The 25,284-nt window shown below is 50.7% G+C and overlaps 1 protein-coding gene across 1 annotated transcript in view; it reads right to left on the bottom strand.

The window, feature by feature from the left end:
• Nucleotides 1-25,284, bottom strand: part of NUP210 (nucleoporin 210) — a 130,768-nt gene that overhangs the window by 16,223 nt on the left and 89,261 nt on the right. The window contains exons 21-31 of the mRNA XM_074334110.2: nt 15,642-15,770; nt 14,427-14,554; nt 14,199-14,334; nt 13,268-13,330; nt 12,905-13,084; nt 10,223-10,303; nt 9,090-9,221; nt 7,659-7,817; nt 4,694-4,785; nt 2,964-3,138; nt 1,439-1,614 (exon numbers count right to left, since the gene is read on the bottom strand). Coding sequence (XP_074190211.1) covers nt 1,439-1,614; nt 2,964-3,138; nt 4,694-4,785; nt 7,659-7,817; nt 9,090-9,221; nt 10,223-10,303; nt 12,905-13,084; nt 13,268-13,330; nt 14,199-14,334; nt 14,427-14,554; nt 15,642-15,770 — 1,451 coding nt within the window. The remainder of the gene's footprint in view (nt 1-1,438; nt 1,615-2,963; nt 3,139-4,693; nt 4,786-7,658; nt 7,818-9,089; nt 9,222-10,222; nt 10,304-12,904; nt 13,085-13,267; nt 13,331-14,198; nt 14,335-14,426; nt 14,555-15,641; nt 15,771-25,284) is intronic.

Here is a 25,284-nt window from a genome sequence, read left to right as displayed (position 1 = left end):
GGCTTTATCACTTCCCTCCACCGTGCCCTCAGACCCCTGGGCCCTGACTGGTCTCTTGGAGACAGGCTCCTGCCACCAAAGGGCTCGCAGGGTGGCTGAGTGGCTGTGAAAGCCCAGCTCCATTTCCTCCAAGGCAGCCTGCACCACAGACGGCAGGGACACTGCACACAGAGCCCCAGAGATGGCCAGAGGCCCTCACCTAGCCCTGGGGACTAGGCCACATTCCCCACATGACAGGTGTGGGAACCAAGGCCTGGAGAGGTGACCTGCCTTGTGCCATCCTTTGGAAAGCAGGCTCCATAAAGCGTCGAGCCGGGCTTGGAGCAGGTCTAAACGCCACGCCCCCAGCGCCTGACCCTGGCTGCATGCAGCAACCGGGCACACACGTGCTGCAGGGCCCTGGGACACCACATTGCAGCTGGCGCCAGCTGTGCAATCTTCTGTGCCCACTTAGTGCTGCCCAGGACACACCCCCAGGCCCTGCTCTTGCCTCCTGAACTGACGCTTCTCTCCTCCTCTTGGCTGGGTTTGCGTCAACTGGGGCGCAGGTCTCAGCCTTTAGTCACGTGGACGCCTCATTATAACACAGACTGTTTGGCCCAGTGAATGTGCATTTCTAAAAGCTCCCTAGTGATGGGATGAGGCTGGTCTGGGGACATTTTGAGGGCAACCTCTTCAGTGGATGCAGAAGTTTTAGCAGGCCCCGACTGAGGCCACAGCTCTCTTCTTTGCTCCGGAGACCACCTCATGTCTCCTCACATTCGGGCTGAGGCTGCAGCTGTATTTCAGAACAGTCATCCAAAATAAGCTGCACTGGAGTCGGGTGGGGCCTGGTATTCACACCCCACTTCCTGGCTGTGTGGCCCTAGACAAGTGGTTGACCTTTCTGGGCCTCAACAAATGGACTACAGTGAAGAGCAAGATGTCGTGCAGGGTTTGCACACAGCAGCTGGTCAGTGAACGATGGAGCACTGGAAAGTGTGTGCCTTGTTCTGACCAACTTTTGTGGTCTGTAACGGATGATTTGCATCCACAGACCACAGGGCCAGGGCAAAGGCCAGGGTTATTTACACCGCCCCTGCAGTTCAGTGTTAAAGGTGCACAAAAATCTTACTACAAACCCTCCAACCAGAAACCCCAACCTCTGTGTTTTGCTTCTTGACCTCCCAGGCAATGTCCCCGCCAAACAATGTCCTGTCACAGAGTAAACACAGGCCCCCAGCTATGCTTCCCCCACTCCTTCTGTGTCCAGACCAAGCCTGGCACTGCCCTTACCGGCCCCGAGAGCGGCACGCCTCCTCTCTGAGATTCCAAGCAACAAAACTCTTCTTCCAGTGGCATTAGCCTCTCTGTGTTGCCGTCAGTCACCCCCATACATTAAAGCTGGTACAGCTAAGACACCCCTCAACATGAGAAATGGGCATCACCTACACCCTACCTGTTAGTTGCAAAGTGGAGCGCTGAATTGTGGGCATGGAAGACGTCACCGGAGTTGTCATGGAAGTGGACAGTGAACGTCACGGTCATTCCCAAAGGCAGGGCCACCAGAGCCGCATTGTTCCGGGTGTGCAGGGCTGGGCTCATGGAGATCCTCAGGTAAGACACGGGGGCCACCTGGGGGACAGAGAGCAGGTATGGCAGGACTGTGTTGGAAACAGCGGCCTGAAAACCCCCCAAGGAGGACACGCTTGCCCCTGGCTGGTCCCCATTTCAGGAAGGACAGGAGGCTGAACCGAGTGTCCCAAGCTAGTGACAAGCTTCTCACCTCCTTAAACAGTGAGCAACCCAACCCACAAGAGTCAGAATCCACGATGTGAAAAATTAGATCACAATTTATGTTGCAAAAATATCCCTGGGCTTTGACTGTTCAGATTTTTCCAAGGCGCTGGCCCTCTGGGCATTTAAAGTAGAAGCACTGTCCGCTTGGACTGCAGGGGCAGCGTTAACTGGTTAGGGTCACCGCAGAACTGCAGCTGCTCCAGGGCAAGGACAGAGGGCAAAAGGAGGGAATGGCGGCTTCTGGTAGCCCAAGAACCTGAGCTCCACGAAGGTCAGCCTCGGTCTCTACCTCCGAGTAAGTCGGCCTGGCGAAAGGCTAGCTCCCCAAAGACCGATTTTCTTTAGCAAAGCTCATTGGCACAGTGACGTACACAGCTGGTGCTCAATATGTACTTGTTGACATTAGATGAGCAGTCACTTTCACTTACTGAAAAACTAGGGTGGAGGTTCCCTGCCAGGCACTCACTCACCTTGAAACAAAACGACGTTAATTAAGGAAATAGGCCTGCAACCTAGGCAGAAGCTAAACATGCAAGTGGTCATATATTTTATGTCATCTAGGATTCAGAAGGTGGCTGTGATGAGATATGGAAAGAAAATTCTGTTCAGGATAAACCTGGGACCCAAGCCAGGGATGTCTAAGGAGAAAGTCCTGGTCACGTGGGAAGCAGTGTGCTGTGAGCACAGGACACAAACAAACCTGAGCCAGGCCAATGTGGGTTAGAACTCAAACTCTGACTCACAACCACTTCTACTCTGGGCCGAGGTTTCTGTGCCTGTAAAATGGGTCAACCACTTCTCCAAGCTGCCGTGGGTGTGTGTAATGATCTGTGGGTCGGGTATGTAACACATGTATCCAAGGGTGCCTGTCAGTCCAGGTACTAGCTGGCAAGTCAGGACCCTGCAGTACCAGTTCCAACAAATCATGGACCTTGCTGGGCCTGTTTTCCCAACTATGAAACAAGGTTGTGGTGATCTATAACCTCCAAGGATCTTTGGCCCTGACAGTCAGAAAATGCTGGAGCTTTCTGTCTAGGACCTTTGCCCCTGAGTTGCTCTGAAATAAATTCTAACATGATTCCTCAGCTGGAAGGGGAATATGCCCACTTACAGCTGTGAGAGGAAAACAACTCCTCAGCACCATTGTCGTTATGACTGTGAGGACAAGGGACACACGGTCCTACCTTTACTGCAACAACGATGGTCTGGTTGGCCCCGAAAGGCTCCTGTGCAGTGACTTCTATGGTGGAAGTTCCAATCACAGATCCTGACGCCAGAAAGCCCTTGTCATCAACATGCACGACGGGAGCCTTCTCTGGCCCATCCAGTACACGGTAGCTCAGAGAAGCTGCACCATCCCTTTGGAAAACAAACAAAGCCGTTTTCACAGCAGCAGGTAAGGGGCTCAGAGGGGCTGGCCGGGGTTCTGGGGTCCCCAACTGATCCTGAGAGAAGACAGAGGCCTGCTCTCAGGCCCGCTGTGTATTGGGACCACCTGCGGGCAGCTTGTCTGCAGCCCGTCACCATGAGGAAACCTAACTTGGAAAACCAGAAGTTCCAAGGAAAGCATCGCTTCTCACTCTGGAGAGCAGCGCCTACCATGGCTGGTGAGCAGCGAGGGAAAGGCTGTGAAGACTGAGTTTCTTTCATCAGCTGCGCGGGGCACTTACTACAAAATACCGTTTCTGAGGCAAATTGTTTTCAATTTACTGAAATAAGGCAGCCTGGCATGGTGGACAGGATGGACGGAACCCAAAGGCAGTCCCAACACCTGCAAACAGCTGTCTGCCTTTCTGCACATGGTGTCCCCTTTCTCGGCCTGTTTCCTCAATTGTGAATGTAGAGTAATGTCCTATTTCCAAGGGCTGGTAATAGGTTAAAAATGAGGAACTTACTCAGAAAGGAAAACACTAAGTTATGTACTGGGTAGAAGACAAATCCTGCAGTGTTTTATGCTCTTGTACATACTCATACTCATTAATGTCTAAAGAAACAGGAAGGCTTTGTGCCCCTCAGCTACAGACCCTCCACAGATGACGAAACAAACGTTATTGCCTCTGCAACTTTTTCTTCCCCCTCATCAACCCTGTTCTCTTAAAGTACAGAACTCCTCTGCACCCCTCAAGACCCAGCTCACACCTCTACCTACGACAGGCCTTCCCTGACTCCTCCCAGGGAAGGCCTTCTTTGGGTTATGGCTGGAGCGTTCTACCTCGTTTCATTATAACCCTTCTCATGCTACCCTCCTCTCTTCCCCACTACACTTCTCAAGGGCACCAGCTGTTTCCACCTGTGTTCCTAGAGCCCAGCACACAGCCGGGAGTTTAGACAAGTTAGCTAGACGAATACCGCATGTGTGTTTCAGGGAACTTGTAAGTGGTCCTCACAGCCCCGCTTTGCCCTTGGAATGCACGGCAAGAGCAGTGTTTACACATGTGCTTTTAGACTGCGTCTCTCAGTGTTAATGTGCGTCCCCACTGCCGAGGGGATCCAGTTCAGGTGCAGGTCTGGGGACTTGCGTCCCCATGGGCTCCAGGTGACACCTACGCTGCTGGTGTGTGGACCGCACTCAGACTGGTAAGTCCTGAAGACACAGGGGTGTTTGAAAAGCCTAACACTTCCAAGTGGGTGCTTTTCCCCCTTGAAGCGCTGGATTTGAGCAGCAGGAATCAAAAGGTTTCTAGGACACAGGGAGAAGAGGGGCCCGCTGGGGTAGGTGACACAGAAAGCAGGTGACGTCCACACGAAGAGAAGGGATGCAGGAGCTGCACCCATTTTAAAGGCAACACCAAGAAAGACGCCCAGTTCACCTGACGCCCGTTTCAACCATGGCTGCTGTCAACTTTGACAAATGAGTCGTCAAGTGCGAGGGCAGCTTCACAACCTTGCTGAATACCAGCACTGCATCACGTACCTGTTCGTCTGAAGCTTTATAAACGAGTTGGGTGACATTAGTATTTGTTCTGCTTCTATTTCAGGGTTCAGCAGCAGCAGCTTTTCAAACACCTGGAATATAGGCACATTTTATTTCCTACGACACACTGGAATCGTGTCTGGGTATCTGCATCTCTCAGCAGGCAGAGCCAAGGAGACAAGACATGGGAAACTGCTGTGAGCCAGCACCTGACAGGTAGCGAGCTGGAGGTGTGCTGGTCAGGGCTGACTGGTGAGGGATGCCAGACGTGCGAGGAGGAAAACCAGGCAGGGGCACGTTCGGGGACCCCATGGGAGCTGCTTCACGGAGCCAGGGAGCACAAGCCTCTGCCTCAGCTCCCAGGGAGGGACGAGTTTGCCAGAATGTGTGCGCAGAAGGCAGCAGAATGAGATGGCCAGGGTCTTGTCCAGCCCTAACTCTGCTAGACTGAGCATGGAGAAAGCACCATCTAAAGTCTCCTTTCTGTCAGCAAGACATTCTGCTCCTGCCATGACCATGGCAGAACCACGCCCGTCCCACCCCTCGGCCCATGTCGCTCCCTGCCAGGCTCTTGCTGGATCCGCACAGAGCAGGAATGGGTGTGGGGCATGTGGTCACCACAGGCCAGCAGGTGATAACACACCTGGCTATGTCGGACGGAGCCTGACCGGTCCGTTCCAGGGGCCACAGCGGCAGCACCACCTGGAACTCCAGACCCCTTCCAGGCATGAATCCGAACGCGCCCACCACCCTTCTACGTCCCCTTCTCTAAGGACCGTTGGAGCTGCTGGCATCCGGGGCATCTGAGCCTGGATGCCAAGCAGTGTTGTTCTCCCCACTCACTGGCTTCCTATCTGATCAGACCAGCTGGATTCTCCCAATGGCCTGTGTCTAAAATCATTGAACTGAAGAACGATTGTCTAAGAGGAAAGCGGCCTGACTCCCCTGCATTCCAGCACCTCTAGGTTCTGACCAGATACTTTAGCCTAGATGTATTTCGTCTGTAAAATGGGTTTAAAACTAATCATCCTAGCCATGCCTGTCTCAAAGAGCTGTGGGATTCACATGACATAATGTGAGTGGCAGCACTTCCTGGACGGGGAGGACTAAGCAGCGTGGGCAGCCGCACGGGTTCTGACATCAGGTGGGTCCTGCCAGGCAGGTGGCTTTCAGAAGGAAGCAGCCTCACTGACAGACGAGACACACGTACTACACAGGAATTACACAGGTGCGTTTCCCTCTGTGGTTCTGAAGTGCATTCCTCACTGCCACTCTTTAGACAGAAGTGAAGGTATAAGAAATACATCACTCTCCTGTTAACTGTAGGAAAAGCAGCAGTGCCAACAGCCAGGGAAACTGGGAACTTGGCCCCCTGCGGAGAGATGACAGGGAGCAGTGGAGCCTGCGGCAAACCGGAGGGCACCTGCTCTGGCAAAGGGGACACCGTTTCTCATCTGCCGGTTTCGCCGTGTGGCGAGTGCATGTCTTCAGGGCAAGCTGCATGTTGGGATTTTATATAAAATCTTCCTATTTTTAAATGTTGGCAACAAAGAAGACTGGTTTCCAAGCACCGAGGGAGCCAAATAAAACATATTTGTGGACTGGATCCAGCTTCTCTAAGTTTCTGATGTACTCAAAACTCCATCTGCTGTCAGCTAAGGAAAACATGGCTGAGACATTAAGTGACCCAGCTGAGGTTACAGAATTTGGAAGCTGCAAAGCTCTGTCTTTAATTCTATGAGAGATGCCAAAACTTACTTTTATTTTTAACTAGGAAGAACACATACTTGTGTGTTTATGTCTCTCTGTGTGTGTTTGTCTGTATACACATACATGTCCGTCTATGGCCGTCTGCGTGCGTGTGTGTGCATCTGTGTGTGTCAGTGTCTGTGCAATGCTCACGTGAGGCAGAGGTAAGGGGGGCTGGCAAGCAGGCATTTCCTTCTTTGAGAATCTTTACCCCCAGTGGGATATGTGCCTGGGTCAGAAATGGTTTATTTCTTCTCGAAGGGGAGACTTGAACCCATTTCCTTTCTCATGATAGTTAGGGGCTGCTTTCAGTTTTTCTTCTCAATGTAGGAGGACACAGGTGTTACTGAGTCTCACATCAGCAGAATGGGGCCCTTTGAAGCTAAAAATGCTCTTCAGAGCAACCTGTCAAGTGCCCGGTTTGACAGAGGGACCGAGAGGCAGGGGAGCAGGAGGACAGGCTGAAGCTGACAGAGACAGGGAGCTGAGCCCTGGGAGGGAGCAGGACGCGAGGCTCTGAGTCCAAGTGCCCTGCATCGACCAAGCGCCCGCTCAGGACAGCAAGCAGGCCACTGCCCTGTTGGAGACTCAGTCTCCCTCTGTGAACCAATGGGGTCACACTGTCCCCAAGGCTGCCCACAGGGCCACTGCTCACTCACTGGTGGCACCTGGAGAGGGGACTCCCCCCATGGGGCCACAGGTTCACCATCCAGCAGCAGCCCCCGCCTGCAGCTCCTGCCCCCAGGCCTTGCGGGGGCACTGGGAAATGGGGAAAGCATGTCTGCCTCTGGCAGGTTCCCTACGAGTGTTTGTCAAATAAACACAATTATATTAATGTCCAGCTCAGACCATTTTCCAGCCTCTTTCTCCCAGGAAAGCACCCCAGGCTCCAAACTCAGAATGATTTTCTATTTGGGGAACACATCAAGCTATTTCAGACCTCTAGGCCTTTGCACAGGCCATTCCTTCCACCTGGCCTGATGGCCAGTTCCTCCCACCCTGAAATGTCACTGCTCTGTGAAACCTCTGGGCTCCCACGGCATCTTACACACCCCTGCCCCAGGCCCCTGCAGAATGAAAACTCAGGGGCAGGGCCCCAGCCCCCTTCTCTGGGGCAGTGGGAGGACTCACTTGTGCCCACATGGCCCCTGAGAGAAGGGCGCTAGGCTGGCACTTACTGTCCTTCTCACGTGGTTCCTGCACACCTGTCCTTTACCTGGATTTGGATCTCATCAGAGAGCTCTTTGGCGAAGCCATGCAGCTGCCCAGCGGTGGGGTCCAGAGCCCTGACCACCACCCTCAGTCCGGTCCGGCCTTTCCCCCGGCCATGCACGGTCATGGCAAAGTTGTGCTGGGATGGGAGCCGGAGCGACGCCTGGGACAGACACCAAACATGTTTTCAGGGAGGGCCCTGGAGCCCCAGCACCCCCAAAAGAAGCCCTAGATAGGAGCCCCGGATTCCTGACAGACAGATACCTGCCTGTTCTCAGAGGCCACTGCCTCCCGCCCTGGTCAGGGTGTGCAGGCTATGACCGCCCAGCACGAGCCCAGCATACCCCATGCTGAGTTTCACCATGTTCACAGGTGGATGTGGAAAATGCTGGGTCAGCCCATCAGAGTCAGAGTTTCAAGACAGGACTTCTTAAAGCCTTTAGTGTGTGGCGGTGGTTACGAATCACCAAGAAGGATGCTAGGCTTGGCAGTGTTTCCCCACAGAGCCCCTCTGCTGTGGGATATTGGGAGTAATTCGCACAACCCGTGTATCATGGGAACAGTCGGGAAGCGCCCCGCACTGGGGACAGCACCCTGGCCCCACCGGTGGGCTGGGGAAGGCATTCGACCTACACGAATGAGCTTTGGGCAACCTCTAGGAAATGCTGTCCCTCTGCCCGCCTCCCCCGCCCCCCCTTGCACTTCCCCCTCACTACCTAGGGATAAGGCAAGAAGAAATATCCCAGAACCACCCCCAACTCCAGTCCGGTGTGCCCAAGGCCTACCTGAGTGGCAGTCTGGAATCACCAGGCTGGCACCCAGTCCCTTCTCCCCACTGGCTCGCTGGGCAACCCTAGGTGAGTCCCTTCCCATGTAAGGGCTCTAGTTAACACAGGGGTTTAAGAAAGTTCTTTTCAACACCTTCCAGCTCTGAGATCTGAGGAGGACCAAGGGGGGGGGAGTTTGGCCTCTGGGATAAACCAGGAGAAAACCCCAGGGCTGCCAGGTGTCATCTCAGAAAGAGGGTAGAACTTACAGACCAGGGACCCGAACCAAGACCCTGTGACATTCTGGAACTTTTGTGACTTCCCTGCAAGGCTGTAACTTTTGCTGCCTTCTATTAGTAGGTTACCTACAACTTCCTCTGTAGTGATTAGCAAGAGCGAAAATACAAAGGGCTTCAGACAGCCCCAGGATACTGTGAGAAGGATTGTTAGGAGGCCGAATTCCTGGACACAAAGACTGAGCGCTAAAGGAGGAGGAAGGACACTGGGAGACAGCGACAGTGTTTGGGAGACGTCTCGATGAGCCCTGAGAGAGCAGAATGGGGCCAGGAGCGCCTAGTGTGAAGGTGTAGGGCAGAGACATGGGAGAGCCTCACTCGCCCCGGACGCAGGCCTGCGATGGAGGCCAGGGGCTCTCAGCGGGTGGTTACCTCGTGGTGCCGTCCCCGTATGTCCAGGATGTCCCGCTTGGTGACTGACCAGTGGAAGGTCAGGCCTGGCACGGCATTGCCGAAGGAGAAAGGGTTCTGGTTGTTGGTGATCCCGGTTATGTAAATGGGCATCTGCAGGGAAAAACCAGGCCCGTGACAGCCAGAGTCCCACTGCGGGGGTGGGGGTGGGGGGCGGAAGCCTGGGCACAGCCCGACTGCCTCTCCACTTCCCCGGGGACTCGTGTCTCCTTTGTGCAGCAGGAACTGTGCCGATTCTGCCCTCACCAGAGATGAGCACAGTACAGGTTTAGGAAGTTCTGATGAAACAGCAAATAATCGAGCAGACTAGCCCCTCCCCAGCCCACCCTTCTTGGGCCGTGGGCTGTGTCTCACCTTGGCTGGGAGACTCGTTCCGGAAATGACCCCCTAAGCTCTAGGATGTCTGCGGCCCTCTCCCAGTCTCACGTGGATGGGCAGGGTGGAATCAGGCTCCTCCAGCCTGGGTTTACCGAGGGTCTGCCCTCAGCACAGCAGAGGACGTGCAGCCAAAGGTGAGAGCAGCCTCAGCCAGGCGGCTAAGTGGGTCCCCGGCTCCATCACTTCCTAGCTGTGTGACACTGGGTGGAGGCTTAAGCTTCCTACGTGCTCACTTCCTTGTCTGCAACACGGAGCTGACACTGGTAGTTACCTCATGGGGTTGTAATAAACACCAACTGGATCAGTGCAGAAAGCACTCGGTACAGTGTGCACTAGACAGCTGTTAGCTCCTGGGACGCACCAGCTGCTCTGCTAGGTGTGGGTCGGTGGCAGACGAGGGGAGACACAGGCATTACTCAGCGAGCACAGCAGCACAGAACCGAAGGGGGAATGCTTGGTGTAGAGGAGCTCTGTGCTGTGAGAGGGGCAGGGAGTGCCTGTGTGTCTGGAGCAGAAATAAAGGTGGGGAAGGCTCCCTGTGGCGTGTGGAGCTAGACCCTTAGATAAAGGGGTTCAGCAGATAAAGGAGAAATGGAGAAGTGCGCTGGCAGAAGAACAGTGTCCTAGCTCCCTAAGCTCATCCTGCCCCAGAACTTGGAGCCCCACACCAAGTGCCAACAGCACAGGCAGGAGGGCTGGAGAGGGCCCCGCCTCACCTGGGTCCCTGTCCTCATGCGGGTGATGGGCGCACGGATCCTCACTGCCTGCAGAAGCAGCACCTCCACTTCCACGAGATCCTAGGAAAAGGGCTGGGACTCAGGCTGGCTGGGGTGGGGGTGGGGGCATGTGCTAGTAAAGTGTTTCAGGAAGGGACCCCTCTGAGGATGGAGGCTCCACTGAGCCCAGCTCCATCACAAGGCACCCACAGCATGTCTAGCTCAGTGTTTCTCTTCCCAAGGTGGCCTGGCTCTGTGGGTGGTTTGCCTCACACAGATGTGGCCACTGCCTCTCCAGCTCCATGGGGGTGCCAGCGTGGCCCTCTGAGCCTACAGACCTGTCTGATCGAGGTGCTCTAGGTCAGCACTGCAGACTAGGGGGCAGTGACCAGGGACTGTTCTTTTCTAGGCTGGGAAGCCCTCACAGGACAGGTCTCCAGACCCTCCAACCCCAAATCCAGACTGTTGATCTCTCCGAGCAGAGCACATGGACAAATGAAGGAGCCAGGCAGAATGTGATTAGAGCAGACCTTATACCCTCCTTCATTCTGAACTCTGTACTCCTATTAACCTGGCCAAAGACTAACTTTATTGGCTTCTTCATAGTACTGCTGATTCATGCTGAATATAAGTTAATAAAACCCTTAAGCCCTTTTCATGTGTGCCCACACTGAGCCCATTTCTTGTGTCTTGCAATCTGGGCTAACGTCCAGCACATAGTAGGTGTTCAATAAGCATTCATTCCCTTCCTTCCCTTTGTCCTTCTCACTGTGGTCTGCTGCTGCCAGTCTTGGCCCACCCCTTGGGTGCTGGTTCTTGGAAGCTTCTGACCACAATCAACTACCCTTTGTGGGCATGGGGGCCTCAGGCTGTTTTCCCGCATACCCGTGCTCACTGGAGATGCCTTTCAGATGTAGCTGGTGGCACAGCCTCTCCATCTGCCAAGGGGCATCAGGGCCTTCTCCCGGCACAACCCTTAACTCGCCAGAGGGGAGAGACATGGAAAGGGCTGGCCCAGCAAGGTCGGACCACAAAGAGTGAGGCCAGAAGGGAAATAGATGGCTGTGTGCCCCTCTAGCTGAATTTCCAGTCAGCTGCCATTTAAGTCACCTGGGCCCCCAGGAGGAAAAAATGCACCAGTTCCTGAGGCCACAGTACTTTCTTTAGAAAAAGGAAAATGGCAGCACCTCCCTGTCCCTGACTTCACTCTCCAGGACATCTATCTGAACCACGCCCTGCGCACAGACAGGCTCTTACATCCTCAATGCTTTCCTGTCCTTAGAATATCAGTAGGCAGAAGCAAGGCGTGTACCTCCATGACGCAAAGGACTTTGCAGTTTAACTGGGATACTTGGACACACACCGAGACTGCTGGGAAAGGAGTAAATCAGTGAACGCAAGGTCAGATCAAAGTCCGCTGCAGGATGGAGGGCCCCTCAGATGCCCCTCTCCAGGGCAGCAGACGCACCAGCTGCCCATGCTCTGAGTTCCTTCCAGGCCCCAGTTCTGGACGAGCAATGTGATGGCCGGGTCTGGAAAGGTCCTTGCCCATAGTCACATTACACAAAACATAATGCTTTTAAGTCCAGATTCTAGCACAGCCGTGACCATGCGGCAGCCCCCCCGAGACACTCCTACAGGTCACCGCATGCCAAGGTGTGTGTGTGTGTGTGGGGGGGGTGTCCAGGAGCCCTGAGCCCTGCTCAGGAGGTGGGAACAGCCTCCCGTCGCCTTCCGGCGGCCCAGAGGTGCACACTCCCTGGAAAGAAAGGAAACTGTCTGACCTGGAGACGCCAACTTCCAGATGCTTGGAGGCGGTCCCACCCACACGGGGCAGGGTGGCGCTCCTGGGGAGAGGACCCCCCCAATTTGGCCTTCGAGTCATGTTGACCCAGAAAAGCAACGAGGAAATGTCCCCACTCTGGCGAAGAGGCTTGAGAGGTAACTTAACCTCTAGTGAGGGCAAAAGATATCAGTGGATGATTCAGGTTTTTTATTTCTCCCAGAAATACAAATCCAGGCCTGAAATACTACTGGTGTCCAACTATCCACTCTCATAGCAGCCAGGCTGGCACATGCCTCTGAAAACTCACTGTAACCCACAAAGTGTATCTAAGCCAATAGCACCTCAAATGACAAAAGGCCCAGAAGCGCTGCCATTGGCAGTCCCAGGTCAGGCCCCAGGACTGGCTGGCAGTGGCCGCAGGCCATTAGCAGGTGCCCTGGGCGCCTCATGTGCAAATGGGATGGAAGCAGGATGCACGAGGGTGCTGACAGGACTAACAGGGTGAGTGAAGGGCGCTCTGTACAGAGGCTGCTATCACAACTGCTACCGTCACCATGCACCGGATGGTTCCAGGGCCGGGGTTTGGAGACCTGACCCTAGAGGAGCAGCTGGGGAGACTCAGTCAGGAGAAGAGCCACCTTGGGGGTCTGGTTGCCCCCAGGCTGGCAAGTCTGGCCCCGGGTGGGGGTGACAGCAGGGGCTGTAGACTCAGAGGGCAGAAGTAAGACCCTCAGAGAGGGGTGGTCCTCGAGAACAGAGTCCAAAACCAGTAAACAGGGCTTCCTCCCCTTCACAGCTGACCCCCCAGCAGCTGCCAGGGGGACCAGCACTAGAGGGCCCAGTGTCCAGGGTGCAGTCAGAAAGCACCCATCTCTGACGGAGCTGAGGCTCATTACCTGAGACACGATGACGAGCTTGCCGGTCTCAGCGTCCACAGCCTGCACGACCCCTGACACAGTGCTGTTGCCGACGGTGAGCCCCCGCACTAGCCCCGCGCCATTCACCACGGCAACACTGTTGTTGCTGATGGAGAAGAGGATGTTGGACTGTGGCTGGGGGCCGCCCTCGGAGGTGACCTGGAGCAGGAGAAACGGCCGTGTCCGTCAGCCCCTCCCACCAGCCAGCCCGGGCTCAGTCCTCAGAGGACGAGGGTGCCAGCACCCCGAGCATTCCACCTGCTCTGGCCTGATGCCCTCGGAGGGTGGGCATGCCTAGAGCTAGGGCAGGGGGAGGGTCAGGCATGTGGCCTGGGTGCCTACCTGCATCGTGGCCCCGATGATCAGCGTCACCTTCCTGGGTATTAACCTAAATGGGGGAAAGACCTGCGTATGGAGACAGAGAGAGAAAGGGGACAAGGGGACCGTTGCATTCTGAGCGTCTGCTGGCGAGCGTCATTCACACTTAACACTTTTAGGGAGAGGGAAACACGATGCAAGGACATCACTCCTGCGTGAAGAAGCACTAGTGAGAGCCCGAGGGCCTGCGCCAACCCTGGGGGCCTACGTGGCCCCCACAGGAGCTCGTCCCACCTGGGCCTGAGAGTCTGCGATGGGGGTGTGCCCTGCTGCTGTCACTATCACCTGGGAACCATCAGAAATGCACATTGTCCAGCCCACTCCAGACCAGAGGTGGGTCCTGCGATCCGTGTCTTAACAAGTTCTCCAGGAAGGTCTGATGCGTGTACAAGTTTCCAACCCACTGCCTTTGAGATTTCCCCACTCATCTTTGGAAGGCTGCCTCATTCACCAAATTTCTCCAAATTTTTACTGCCGAATTGCCTTAGAAGTTCTCTACTTCGATGCCCTCAAAACTTTTCAAGTGAGGAAAGCAGGGCCCCTCGGGGGAGGCAGGGAGGAGGATGCCCCCATCTGTGCAGCAGGGCAGAGACCCACCCCCTCCTGCATCTCCCACAGGCTCCCATGGCAGGGGCATAGGCACATTTGAGGGTGAGCAAATGCAGCAGTCAGCCAAGGGGCTGCTCTGTGTGTGAGGACTGGTTTCCGTCCTCTGGGGCTGTCCCCCAGGTCCCTGTACTGGTGATCCGAGGACACTGCAGGCCACAGCTTTGAACATGGTGTCAGTGGCTTCCTGGACTGTCCCTGCAGCTCCCTCCCTGTCACACCCTCCCCAGCACCCGTGCGTGCAATAGGGCTGAGTGATCCCATGTTGCAGGAAGAGGAGCAGCTGTACCTCTATTTGTTGTGGGGCCGAGTTGATTCTCTGCCCGGCTTTATCGGTCACAGTTGCGGTGAGACTAGTCTGCCCAATGGCCACACCATGGACACGGAACGTGGCAGTGTAGTTGTCAAGAGCCTCATTGAGGGAGCTGGAACAGAAGGAAGGGCTGGGACTTCTGCCCCCAGACAGACCTGGCAGCACTGTCCCCGAGGTGCCCTGCTCTGACCCTGGGAAACTCACACCAATGTGACGACCTGGGAGGCTGCTCGGAGCTTCAGGTCCATGAAAGCGAAGTATGTGGCCGGGAAAGGCTTTTTGTGGAAGTCCAGCACGCGGACATGGGCCTTGACCGTCTTCCCAATCTCCACCTGCATCATGGCAACAGACATGCAGGGGTCTCTGACCGAACACTTCTACCACCTGCGGCACCCTGTGCCTTCCAGAGAAAGTGTCACCAACCCCAAACCCATAGACTTGGGAATCAGGGACAGGTCACCTGGGTTGACCTCCAGACTATCAGCCAATCAACAGGTGAAAGTCAATTAAGCACTCACTGAATACAGTGAGCCTTGGGGATACTTAGATGAATAAATTACACCCCCCACTCGTACACAACTAACAATCTAGTTGGAGAGATAAGCTACCGCTTAGAACAGCAGCAGGCATGTAGTAGGGGTTCCGTGAGTACCCAGTGACAGAAGAGCTCACACCTGGCAGCATGTAATACGTACAAGTACTGGAGGAAATGGGAGTCAGAAATGCATAGTGAACAAATAAGTCTGGTCAGCAAATTACCAGTGGAAATGAGATTATAGGAGGAATGAATATTTGAGACTGTAAGAGAATGCTGGCTTTTTATCTAGTCTAAGCTGCTCGAACATTCCCTTTTTAATTACTAACCATTCTTTCCACTCAGGAAACTAGGAAATGACAGCACCCCTCTGTAAGCCTAGCTGCAGTTACTTCAGGTATTTGGAGTAATAAACATTTTCTATTTGCGTTAAAGAAAAGCCTAAATGTATTATGTATTCATTCTGCAAAAGCACTTGTCATTAGTGAGTTTCATTCATTTGCCATTGAAAACCCCTAGAATTCAGAACATACGTGGCAGGGAGAAAAATTCATGTTTAGCAAAGTGTGTGCCTGGCTGCTTAGGAATCTCCACCAGCTGGGGGCCAGGAGTTCCCAAGTCAGGGCTGATATGGGGACAACTCGAAGCGAGATTTACAGCCAACCTTGACTGGTGTCACCTGGGTTGAAGCACAGTCTCAGAGGTGCTTCTGCACCGTGTGCGTGGAGCGGCAGAGGCGAGGGGCAGCACCAGAAGCTGGCAGCGACTCGGGGCGCGTTGAGGGACACAGAAACCAGGAGAAAAAGCAAAGCGCATGGGAAGAGTCTCCCACACCCGCAGCATTTTCCCAGCGTCTGTGAATCAGCAGAGAGGGAGCCACTGACCTTGTCCACCACACGGACGTACAGCTCCTGAATGTCCGAGACGTAAATGTCAGCCTTTGCCGGGGCCGGGAAGGTGAGGCACAAGTCATGGACCATGATGGTTGACGTGCCCGGGAGCAAAGGGTGCACCTGTGGGGGCAGAAGCTCAGTTACAGCTGCTCGCAGCACCGGCCTGTGCCCACGAGACAGCAGCTCGGAAGGAGTGGGCCAGGGAAAGCCTCCCCCAAATGTCCTGTCCACCCTTCATCATGAGCCCCCACTGCCAGTCAGCGGACGGGCTTAAAATGTGCTGGGACGGATCTCAGAAAGCACCTCTTTCAGCCTTGTCAACTTTACAGGTAAGAAAATGGAAGCTGCTCACATGGGGCAATAACTAGCCCTGGGGCACAAAGCAAGTGAGAGAATGAGGATTCAGGTCTAGGATTCTCTACCTCCTGTCGGGGCTGCCTGTCCCTGCAGCCCCAATAACAGACAAGTACCCAGCAAGTCCAGGGCTGGTAGGGCATGTGACAGCTGCTTCTCACCTAGAAGTTTCAACCTGAACTCACAGAATCACGGAACCTGGGAACAGACTGTGGAGGCTGCCACGGTCTGACGTGTGACTTCTCTGTCTCATTCATCTCTACATTCCTATTTCTACCTGAGCTCTGTTTGAAGCAGAGAGCCTGCAAAATGTTCTGAGTGAATGAAAACACCTGAGCTACTGTTTTCCCGTCTCTCATTGCCAACACCCCTTCCTAAGCCTCCTTCTGTAACTACTTCCATGGACCCCACCTCAAAAGAATCTCTCCCCTGACCACCTCATAATCAGTACCTCCCGCTGTAGACTTGCAGCCACCTGTCATATTGCTGAGCTGTGGATCTCAGCTGGGTGGTCGCAGAGGCTGAGCGGCAGGGACAAGGCCAGAGCGAGTGGAGGTGCCACAGGGCTGCTTCCTATCTCTATCTGGCTCTGGCTTTGCTGCCTCAGTTACCCAGGTTTGTGGTCTTATATTCATTGGGGGGTAATGTCTACACTGAATGGATCAATGTTTGAAATGCTAGAATTTCAGTATCAAGAACCTGTGGGAAAAAAATATCAGGTTTCTGACCCTAAGGAGACAACCAGATATGATTATATCATATCCTGGTTAAAGTGTTTCAAGGGCTGCCCAGGGAGTGAGTCCAAATCCTTAACACATCCTCTGAGACTCTGGCACCATCTGGCTGCCCGTGGCTCTGATTTCACCGTAAACCACAGCCCCTCACTCCATCCCACTCCAGGCACACTGTTTTCTCTGTGCCTCAAAGCTGGCTTCTGCCTGCCTGCCTTCCAGCTGCACAGCCCACCTTAAATAAAAATCGGGGACGCTTCCCTACATCTCCACCTGCTGGCCACACTCACGATTCAGGCACTCATTTAAGCATCCTTCCTCAGGAAGACCTCAGGAAAGTCTTCCCTGAGCCCAGACAGGTCAGGTTCCCTGGCCACGTTTTCTCACTTCTAGTGCAGTTACACTGCTTGTCATTTAGTCCTGAGATAGACCATTGTTTGTGTCTGTCCCTCCTTCCCTCCCGGGTGTCTTCTCCCCAGTGGTACCTCAGGACTGAGCAGAACATTTGGCACAGACTCTCCCCTGATAAATGTGTCTTGATCAGCTCAAGCCCCAGAGGCATAGCTGAGTCATTCAGTTAACAAAGAAACCTGGTACTTCAGCCCCTTTACTTAGCTTTCCTTAGCTTAGTTAAGACTGGGAAATTCTGGGGGGAAATGTCTGCAAATCCCATGTACCCTCATCTATTTGGAAAGGGCGTACTCTGGTCCAACCCCTTCAGTGTACATATTGGGGAAACCGAGGCTCACACAGGCTGAGAACACAGCCTTGAAGGGGCAGCACAGGTGCCTGAGCTCTGAGTCCCACACTGCTCACTTCTCAGAGCCCATGTCTCCAGGAACCATAATGGCACTGATGCACAGGAAGGGTGGGGCTGGCCTGCAAAGGCCGGAGCTGAGACAGGCCCAAGCCCACAGTTAGTTGGGGGCATGGAGGATTAGCAAGCTTGGCTAAGCTGAAAACTCTGCCAGTATCACTGAGCAAGGGCACACAGATGACGCATGCCTGGGTGAGTCCACGCAATGACTTAAGGTTGATTAATGAAGATCCCAGAGTGGAAACCACATCTGTCCTTTAAAATGACAGCTACATGATCTGAGACATGCCCGTGCCACCCTGGCATTAAACACAGGCTGGGGGTTGGGGTCTGGGAGCACCAGGCCTCCAGTTGTGCTGAGGACACTTCACCCTGGCTGATTACATTTTCCCCAGAGGAAACTCATTTTAAAATGACAGAAGCAAAAGCTTTCTTTGAGAACATAATGCGAGGATTCAATCTGACCTTCCTGAAAATGTTACTGCTGTCAGAAGCTGGCGTGTCCTTCCCAGTGTGAAGAGATTACACATAGTACTGACTGTTGACAGACCCACGCAGGGGACTGCACGAGAGGCTTTTTTTCTTTTTCTCTCCTTCAAGAGGACCATTTTACATTTTAAATAAAGACAAAATGGTGATGGGGAAATCTAGTCCTCTTCCACTTGATTTCCCAGAGGCTGGACATCAAACCACCTTCCAGGTGACATAAAGGGAGGGCAGTATCAAGCTGCCATCATGGACAGGCTGTGTGGCCTGGCCTTGGTGTCTGCTTGCACACATCAGCTTACTTCAGCCCCACATGAACAGCTCTCTGGGCAACTATGGAGACATAGAAACTACTCTTGGGGAAGTGAGAGGACTTGCCAGCCAGCTGGTGGCAAAGTGGGAACCTGCCCCCACCCCTAACTCTAGATTGTGCATGTCTGTCACACCACCCTACTTCTCCAGATGTTGCATACCTGCTTGCATCTTGACCAAAATACAGGAGAATGTGTGCGAAGGAGAGGAGGTGGGGGAGATCCACGCCCAGAATGAATTCTAATTTCTAAGTGCTAAGAACTTCAGCAAATACTGAGCCGAGAGGAAAGTCCTGTCATCTCTTCAGAGATGATGAATGCATGATTTGCTCAGTAAGACTCTGTAAGTGGAGCCAGAGGCAAGTCTGCTCGTGAGCGGGCTGGAGCTGTGCCATCTACTAGTGCCCACCAGGCCCCACGGCTCCGCCTGCACCATCTCAGCTCCCTGCTTTCCTCAGCCCCATCTCGCCTCAGACTTGTCCCTTGACAGGTGCCATTTGTCTAAGAGTAAGGACCCTACAAATATTTCTGAATATACTGGCGCCAGCAGCTCCTATTTCCTGTAGCGTGCCCATCAATGTCATGTGGTGGGCCAGGCCATGCAAGAGTGTCGGGGTCCGTCCCCCCAAGGAGATGCCCTCAAGGCTAGTGGGGACAGCCAAGACCACACGAAAATCACAGGCCCTGAGAAGGTCCTGGCTTGGACGCTAGATGAAACTTCACTCAGGGACCCCAGCCAGCTCTGAACTCCCCTTAGGGCCATGGCTGGGGACAGGCTCCTCTGTCCTCTGTCTCAGGGGAAAAGCAGGACACACCCAAGTCCAAGCCCTGCAGCTGCCACCTACAACCAACCTCTGACCTTGTCTCCAGTATGTGCCCCCTGATGGACAGGGTCGCCATGACAGGCTCCGTGTCATAGGACTGGGGAGATGGGGACAAATCACCTCAGCTTCTGAGAGCTGCGCCCCGCCCCCACCGTGGCCCTCGGTGACAGGCACTGATTTGCTGAGTGAAGTTGCTGAATAGCTGCGTTAATGAAGGTGTGAAGTGCTCAGCACACACCAGGATCCTCCCCTGCTTTTATAACCCCCGGGTTCTGCTCCCACTTACTTTGGCGTGTAGAGAATTGTGGACACGAAAGAAAACCTAAATTTAAATCAGATAATCAGTCCGCTGTGTGAGCCAGCCAAAAATGAAACGAAGGCCACTTGCAGAGTCCTGAGGCCCTGGGAGCAGGGTGAAGCCGCCCTGCTCAGCCCTTGGAGCACAGAGTGGAGTCATCGCCCTCACAATAGCCCTGGCCAGAGCCCCACAGCTCGCTTCCAGACACTCGAAAGCCAAAACACACCACCAGCCATTCTTGCATCCCAAATGTGTATCAATAGGGAAAGGAAAAACCATTTTCTATGAGCTAATTGAAGGACCGTCGTGGGCTTTCTTGTCTCTGTGATTAGGGAAATGAGAATGCTGCTAATTAACAGCTGGAAAATGCCACAGAAATGTGTAAATGTCCTTCAGAAACAACCATTTGAGAGAAGCCACGAGTAGCTGTCACAGGTTGTCAGCACGCCATGAAGGCCCCTGCAGGTTACAGGAGGCAAAGGAAACCAGACTCCTATTTGCACCTGGAGTTGCAATGGTCTCTGCACAGGCCCAGGATGCGGGGTAGCAGAGACCCCAGGTAAGGTGCCCCCAGGGTACCTTCTGGGGCAAAAGCAATCCTTGTAGGGCCTGCACATGGGGTGCTCCTGGCACTCCCACAGGGCTACACGGCCCTGGGCATCAGGCCTGCAGTGGGCACTCTGTCCCACTCAATGAGAGGCAGGAAAGAGACGAGACACAAGCAGAGGCCAGTCCACAAACTGAAGAGAGAATAGCTACAGAGCTACTGGAACCATCTGTAAAACAGGGACAACAATACTTGTCTTGACTAAGAGAGTCCTAGAACCTGTGGCTGAGAGGGACAGCCCGGGGTAATCCTAGAACCGCAGCACTGTAGGATTGAACAGGGTTTCATAGGTCTTCTGAGGAAATTTCACTCTGATGCTGGAATCCCATCATGAGTCTTGCAGACAAGTACCCCAGCTTCTGCTTGAATGCCTCCAGAGACAGGGCGCTCACTGCTGACAGAGGCAGCCTAGTCCATCACGGGCTCTTAGCAGCTCTCATTCCTAGAGGAAAGGCCTTTCTCGGGCCACAGGTTCACCTCAGGGCTTATGCAAAAAGTGAGGCGTGAGTGAAAGTGTTCCCACGTATGGTTGGCACTATGCACATTTTTTTTTTATTAAAAGTTTGTTGTATGAGAGTACAACATTTTTTTTTATTAGTTTCAGGTGCACAAGACAAAGTAATACTTAGACGTTTATCTTTTATATCCCTCACATTGTGTGAATCCCCCTCCCCCCATCCACTAACCCTCTGACATCGCACACAGCCATTACGTTTCCACTGTCTCTATTCCTAATGCTGTACTCCACTTCTTGTAAGTACATACATATATGTATATATGTATATATGTATATACATATATACATATACATATATATATATATATATATATATATATATATATATATGTATATATGTACACACACATACATATGCATACAAACTTGTAGTTGACATTCATTATTATTCAGCTTCAGCCTCAGGTGTACCGTGCAGTGATCAGGCATCTACATCATCCCTGAGGTGGTCTCCCAAATGGGACAAGTGTCCATCGGATACCCTACAAAATCTTTACAACATTGTTGATTACATTCCCCAAATTAATTTTCAGAACCTCGTGGCCATCTTGTGGTTACCGACTGTTTTCTAATACCCTCACCTTCCCCTTATCCCCACCCTGCCTCCCATCTAGCAACCCTCACTTTTTCCTCTATGTCTCCAAAACTCTTTCTGATTAGTTCATTCACTTATTCTTTTATTTAGATTCCACATACAAGTGAGATCATATGGTATTTGTCTTTCTCTGTCTGACTTATTTCACTTAACATAATGTTCTCTAGGTCCATCCATGTTGTTGCAAATGGTAAGATTTCTTTCTTCTTTATGGCTGCGTAATACTCCATTGTATAAATGTACCACAGTTTCTTAATCCAGTCATCTACTGATGGGCATTTCGGTTGTTTCCATGGCTTGGCTATTGTGTATAGTGCTGCAATAAACATAGGAGTGCATAAAGTTTTTTGAATTAGAGTTTTGGATTTCTCCAGATAGATACCTAGGAGTGGAATTGCTGGATCATAAGGTAGTTCCATTTTCAGATTTTTGAGATACCTCTATACTGTTTTCCATAGTGGCTGCACCAATCTGCAATCCCACCAACAGTGCACAAGGGTTCCCTTTTCTCCACATACTCGCCAGCACTTGTTGTTTGTTGATTTATTGATGATAGCCATTTTGACTGGGGTGAGGTGGTATCTCATTGTGGTTTTTATTTGCATTTCTCTAATGATTAGTGAGTTTGAGCATTTTTTCATATGTCTGTTTGCCATCTGTATGTCCTTTTTAGAAAAATGTCTCTTCATGTCCTCTGCCCATTTTTTAATTGGCTTGTTTGGTTTTTTGGAGTTGACTTGAGTTTTTTATAAATTTGTGATATTAACCCCTTATCAGATATATCATTGGCAAATATCTTTTCCCATTCAGTAGGGTCCGTTTTTGTTTTATTGATGGTTCCTTTGCTGTGAAAAAACTTTTTAGTTTGATGTAATCCCACGTTTATTTTTTTCTCCTACTTCCCTTGCACGAGGAGATATATCAGTAAAAATCTTACTCCAGGTAATGTCTGTGAAGTTTCTTCCTATATTTTCTTCTAGGACTTTTATGTTTTCAGATCTTACATTTAAGTCTTTAAGCCATTTTGAATTTATTTTTGTATATGGTGTAAGGAGGTGGTCCAGCTTCATTTTTTTGCATGTGTCTGTCCAGGTCTCCCAGCACCATTTATTGAATAGACTGTCTTTACCCCACCGTACATTCTTGCTTCCATTGTCGTAGATCAAATGGCCATATAGGCATGGATTTATTTCTGTTCTCTCTATTCTGTTCCATTGATCTATGTGTCTGTTTTTATGCCAGTACCATGCTGTTTTGATTACTGTAGCCTTGTAGTATAATTTGATGTCAGGTATCGTGACACCTCCCACTTTGTTCTTATTTCTCAAGATTGCCATGGCTATTCGGGGTCTTTTATGGTCCCACATAAATTTTAGGATTATATGTTCTATTTCTGTGGAAAACGTCGTTGGTAGTTTGATAGGAATTGCGTTGAATATGTATATTGCCTTAGGCTGTATGGACATTTCAACTATATTAATTCTTCCTATCCATGAACATGGTATGTGTTTCCATCTATTCGTATCTTCTTTTATTTCTTTCTTCAGTGTCTTATAATTTTCTGAGTACAGATCTTTTACTTCTTTGGTTAAATTTATTCCCAGGTATTTTATAGTCTTTGGAGCAATGGTAAATGGGATTGTTCTTTTCAATTTTTCCTTCTGATGTTTTATTATTGGTATATACAAATGCCACTGATTTCTGAATATTAATTTTATATCCTGCTACTTTACTAAATTCACCTATCAGCTCTAATAGTTTCTTGGTGGAGTCTTTAGGGTTCTCTAAATATAGTATCATAACATCTGCATATAATGAGTTTTACTTCCTCCTTACCGATTTGGATGCCTTTTATTTCTTTTTCTTGTCTGATTGCTGTGGCTAGAACTTCCAGCACTATGTTGAATAGAAGTGGAGAAAGTGGGCAACCTTGCCTTGTTCCTGATTTTAAGGGGAATGGTTTTAGCTTTTCCCCATTGAGAATGATGTTAGCTGTGGGTCTATCATATATGGCTTTTATTATGTTGAGATATGATCCCTCTATTCCCACTTTCTTAAGGGTTTTTAGCATAAATGGCTGTTGGATTTTATCAAATGCTTTTCCTGCATCTATTGATATGACCATGTGATATTTATTTTTCATTTTGTTAATGTGGTGCATCACATTAATTGATTTGCAGATGTTGAACCACCCTTGCATACCAGGGATGAATCCCACTTGATCATGGTGTATGATCTTTTTAATGTATTGCTGAATTCTGTTCGCTAATATTTTGTTGAGGATTTTTGCATCTATGTTCATTAGCGATATCGGCCTATAGTTTTCTTTTTTTTGTGGTGTCTTTGTCTGATTTTTGGATCAGGGTGATAGTGGCTTCGTAAAAAGTATTTGGGAGTCTTCCCTCCTTCTGGATTTTTTGGAAGACCTTGAGGAGAATAGGTGATAATTCTTTTACGAATGTTTTGTAAAATTCACCTGTAAGGCCATCTGGTCCAGGGCTTTTGTTTGTTGGGAGATTGTTGATTACTGATTCAATTTCCCTGGTGGTAATCAGTCTTTTCAGGTTTTCTGTTTCTTCTTGAGTTAGCCTTGGAAGGTTGTATGCTTCTAGAACATTGTCCATTTCTTCCAGATTGTCAAATTTGTTGGCATATAGTTGCTCATAGTAGTTTCTTAAAATTTTTTTATATTTCTGCAGTGTCTGTTGTCACTTCTCCTCTTTCATTTCTGATTTTATTAATTTGGGTCCTCTCTCTCATTTTTTTAATGAGTCTAGCTAAAGGTTTGTCGATTTTGTTTATCTTCTCTAAGAACTAACTCTTGGATTCATTGATCTTTTGTATTGTTTTTCTGGTTTCTATTTCATTTATTTCTGCTCTGATCTTTATTATCTCCTTCCTTGTACTCCCTTTGGGCTTATTTTGCTGTTCTTTTTCCAGATCCCTTAAGTGTGAAGATAAACTGCTGATTAGTGATTTTTCTTGTTGCTTTAGGTAGGCCTGCAATGCTATGAATTTCCCTCTGAGGACTGCTTTCGTGGCATCCCATAGATTTGGGGTCGTCATGTTTTCATTTTTGTTTGTCTCGAGATATCTTTTGATTTCTTCCTTGATCTCCTGGTTGACCCATTCATTATTTAGTAACATGTTATTCAGCCTCCGTGAATTTGTGTGTCTTCCAGTTTTTCTTCCTGTAGTTCATTTCTAATTTCATAGCACTGTGGTCAGAGAAGACAATTGGTATGATTTCAATTTTCTTAAATTTATCAAGATTTGTTTTGTGGCCTCACATATGGTCTATCTTGGAAAATGTTCCCTGTGCGCTTGAGAAGAACGTGTATTCTGCAGCATTGGGGTGAAAAGCTCTGAAAATATCGATTAAATCCAAGTGGTCCAATGTGTCATTTGGCTGTAGTTTCCATATTGATTTTCTGTCTGGAAGACCTGTCTCTTGTTGTCAGAGGTGTGTTGAATCCCCTACTATGATAGTGTTACTGTTGACCTCTGTCTTTATGTCAGTCAATATCTATTTTGTATATTTAGGTGCGCCTATGTTGGGTGCATAGATGTTTACTGGGGTTATGTCCTCTTGTCGGATCAATCCTTTTCTTATTATATAGTGCCCATCTTTGTCTTTTAATATGTTCTTCATTTTAAAGTCTATTTTGTCAAATATAAGTATTGCAACTCCAGCTTTTTTCTTGTTTCCATTTGCATGAAATATCTTACTCCAACCCTTCACTTTCAGCCTCTGTGTGTCTTTTGATCTGAGGTGAGTCTCTTGTGTACAGCATATACAAGGGTCTTGCTTTCTTATCCACTCAGCCACCCTATGTCTCTTGATTGCAGCATTTTATTTGTTTACATTTAAAGTGATTATTGATAGGTACATAGTTATTGCCATTTTTAAATTTGTAGTTAGATTGTTTTCATCTTTCTTCTATTTACAGAAGTCCTTTTAGTATTTCTTGCAATGTTGGCTTGGTGGTAATGAATTCCTTTAGCTTATTCTTTTCTGGGAAGCTCTTTATCTCTCCATCAACTTTAAATGATAGCCTTGCTGGATAAAGCAATCTAGGTTGTAGGCCTTTGTT

Source organism: Rhinolophus sinicus, chromosome 17 (genome assembly GCF_057876585.1).
Source record: "Rhinolophus sinicus isolate RSI-liver-muscle chromosome 17, RSI-T2T, whole genome shotgun sequence".
Taxonomy (NCBI): Eukaryota; Metazoa; Chordata; class Mammalia; order Chiroptera; family Rhinolophidae; genus Rhinolophus; species Rhinolophus sinicus.
This window is presented reverse-complemented; position numbering and strand designations above follow the sequence as displayed.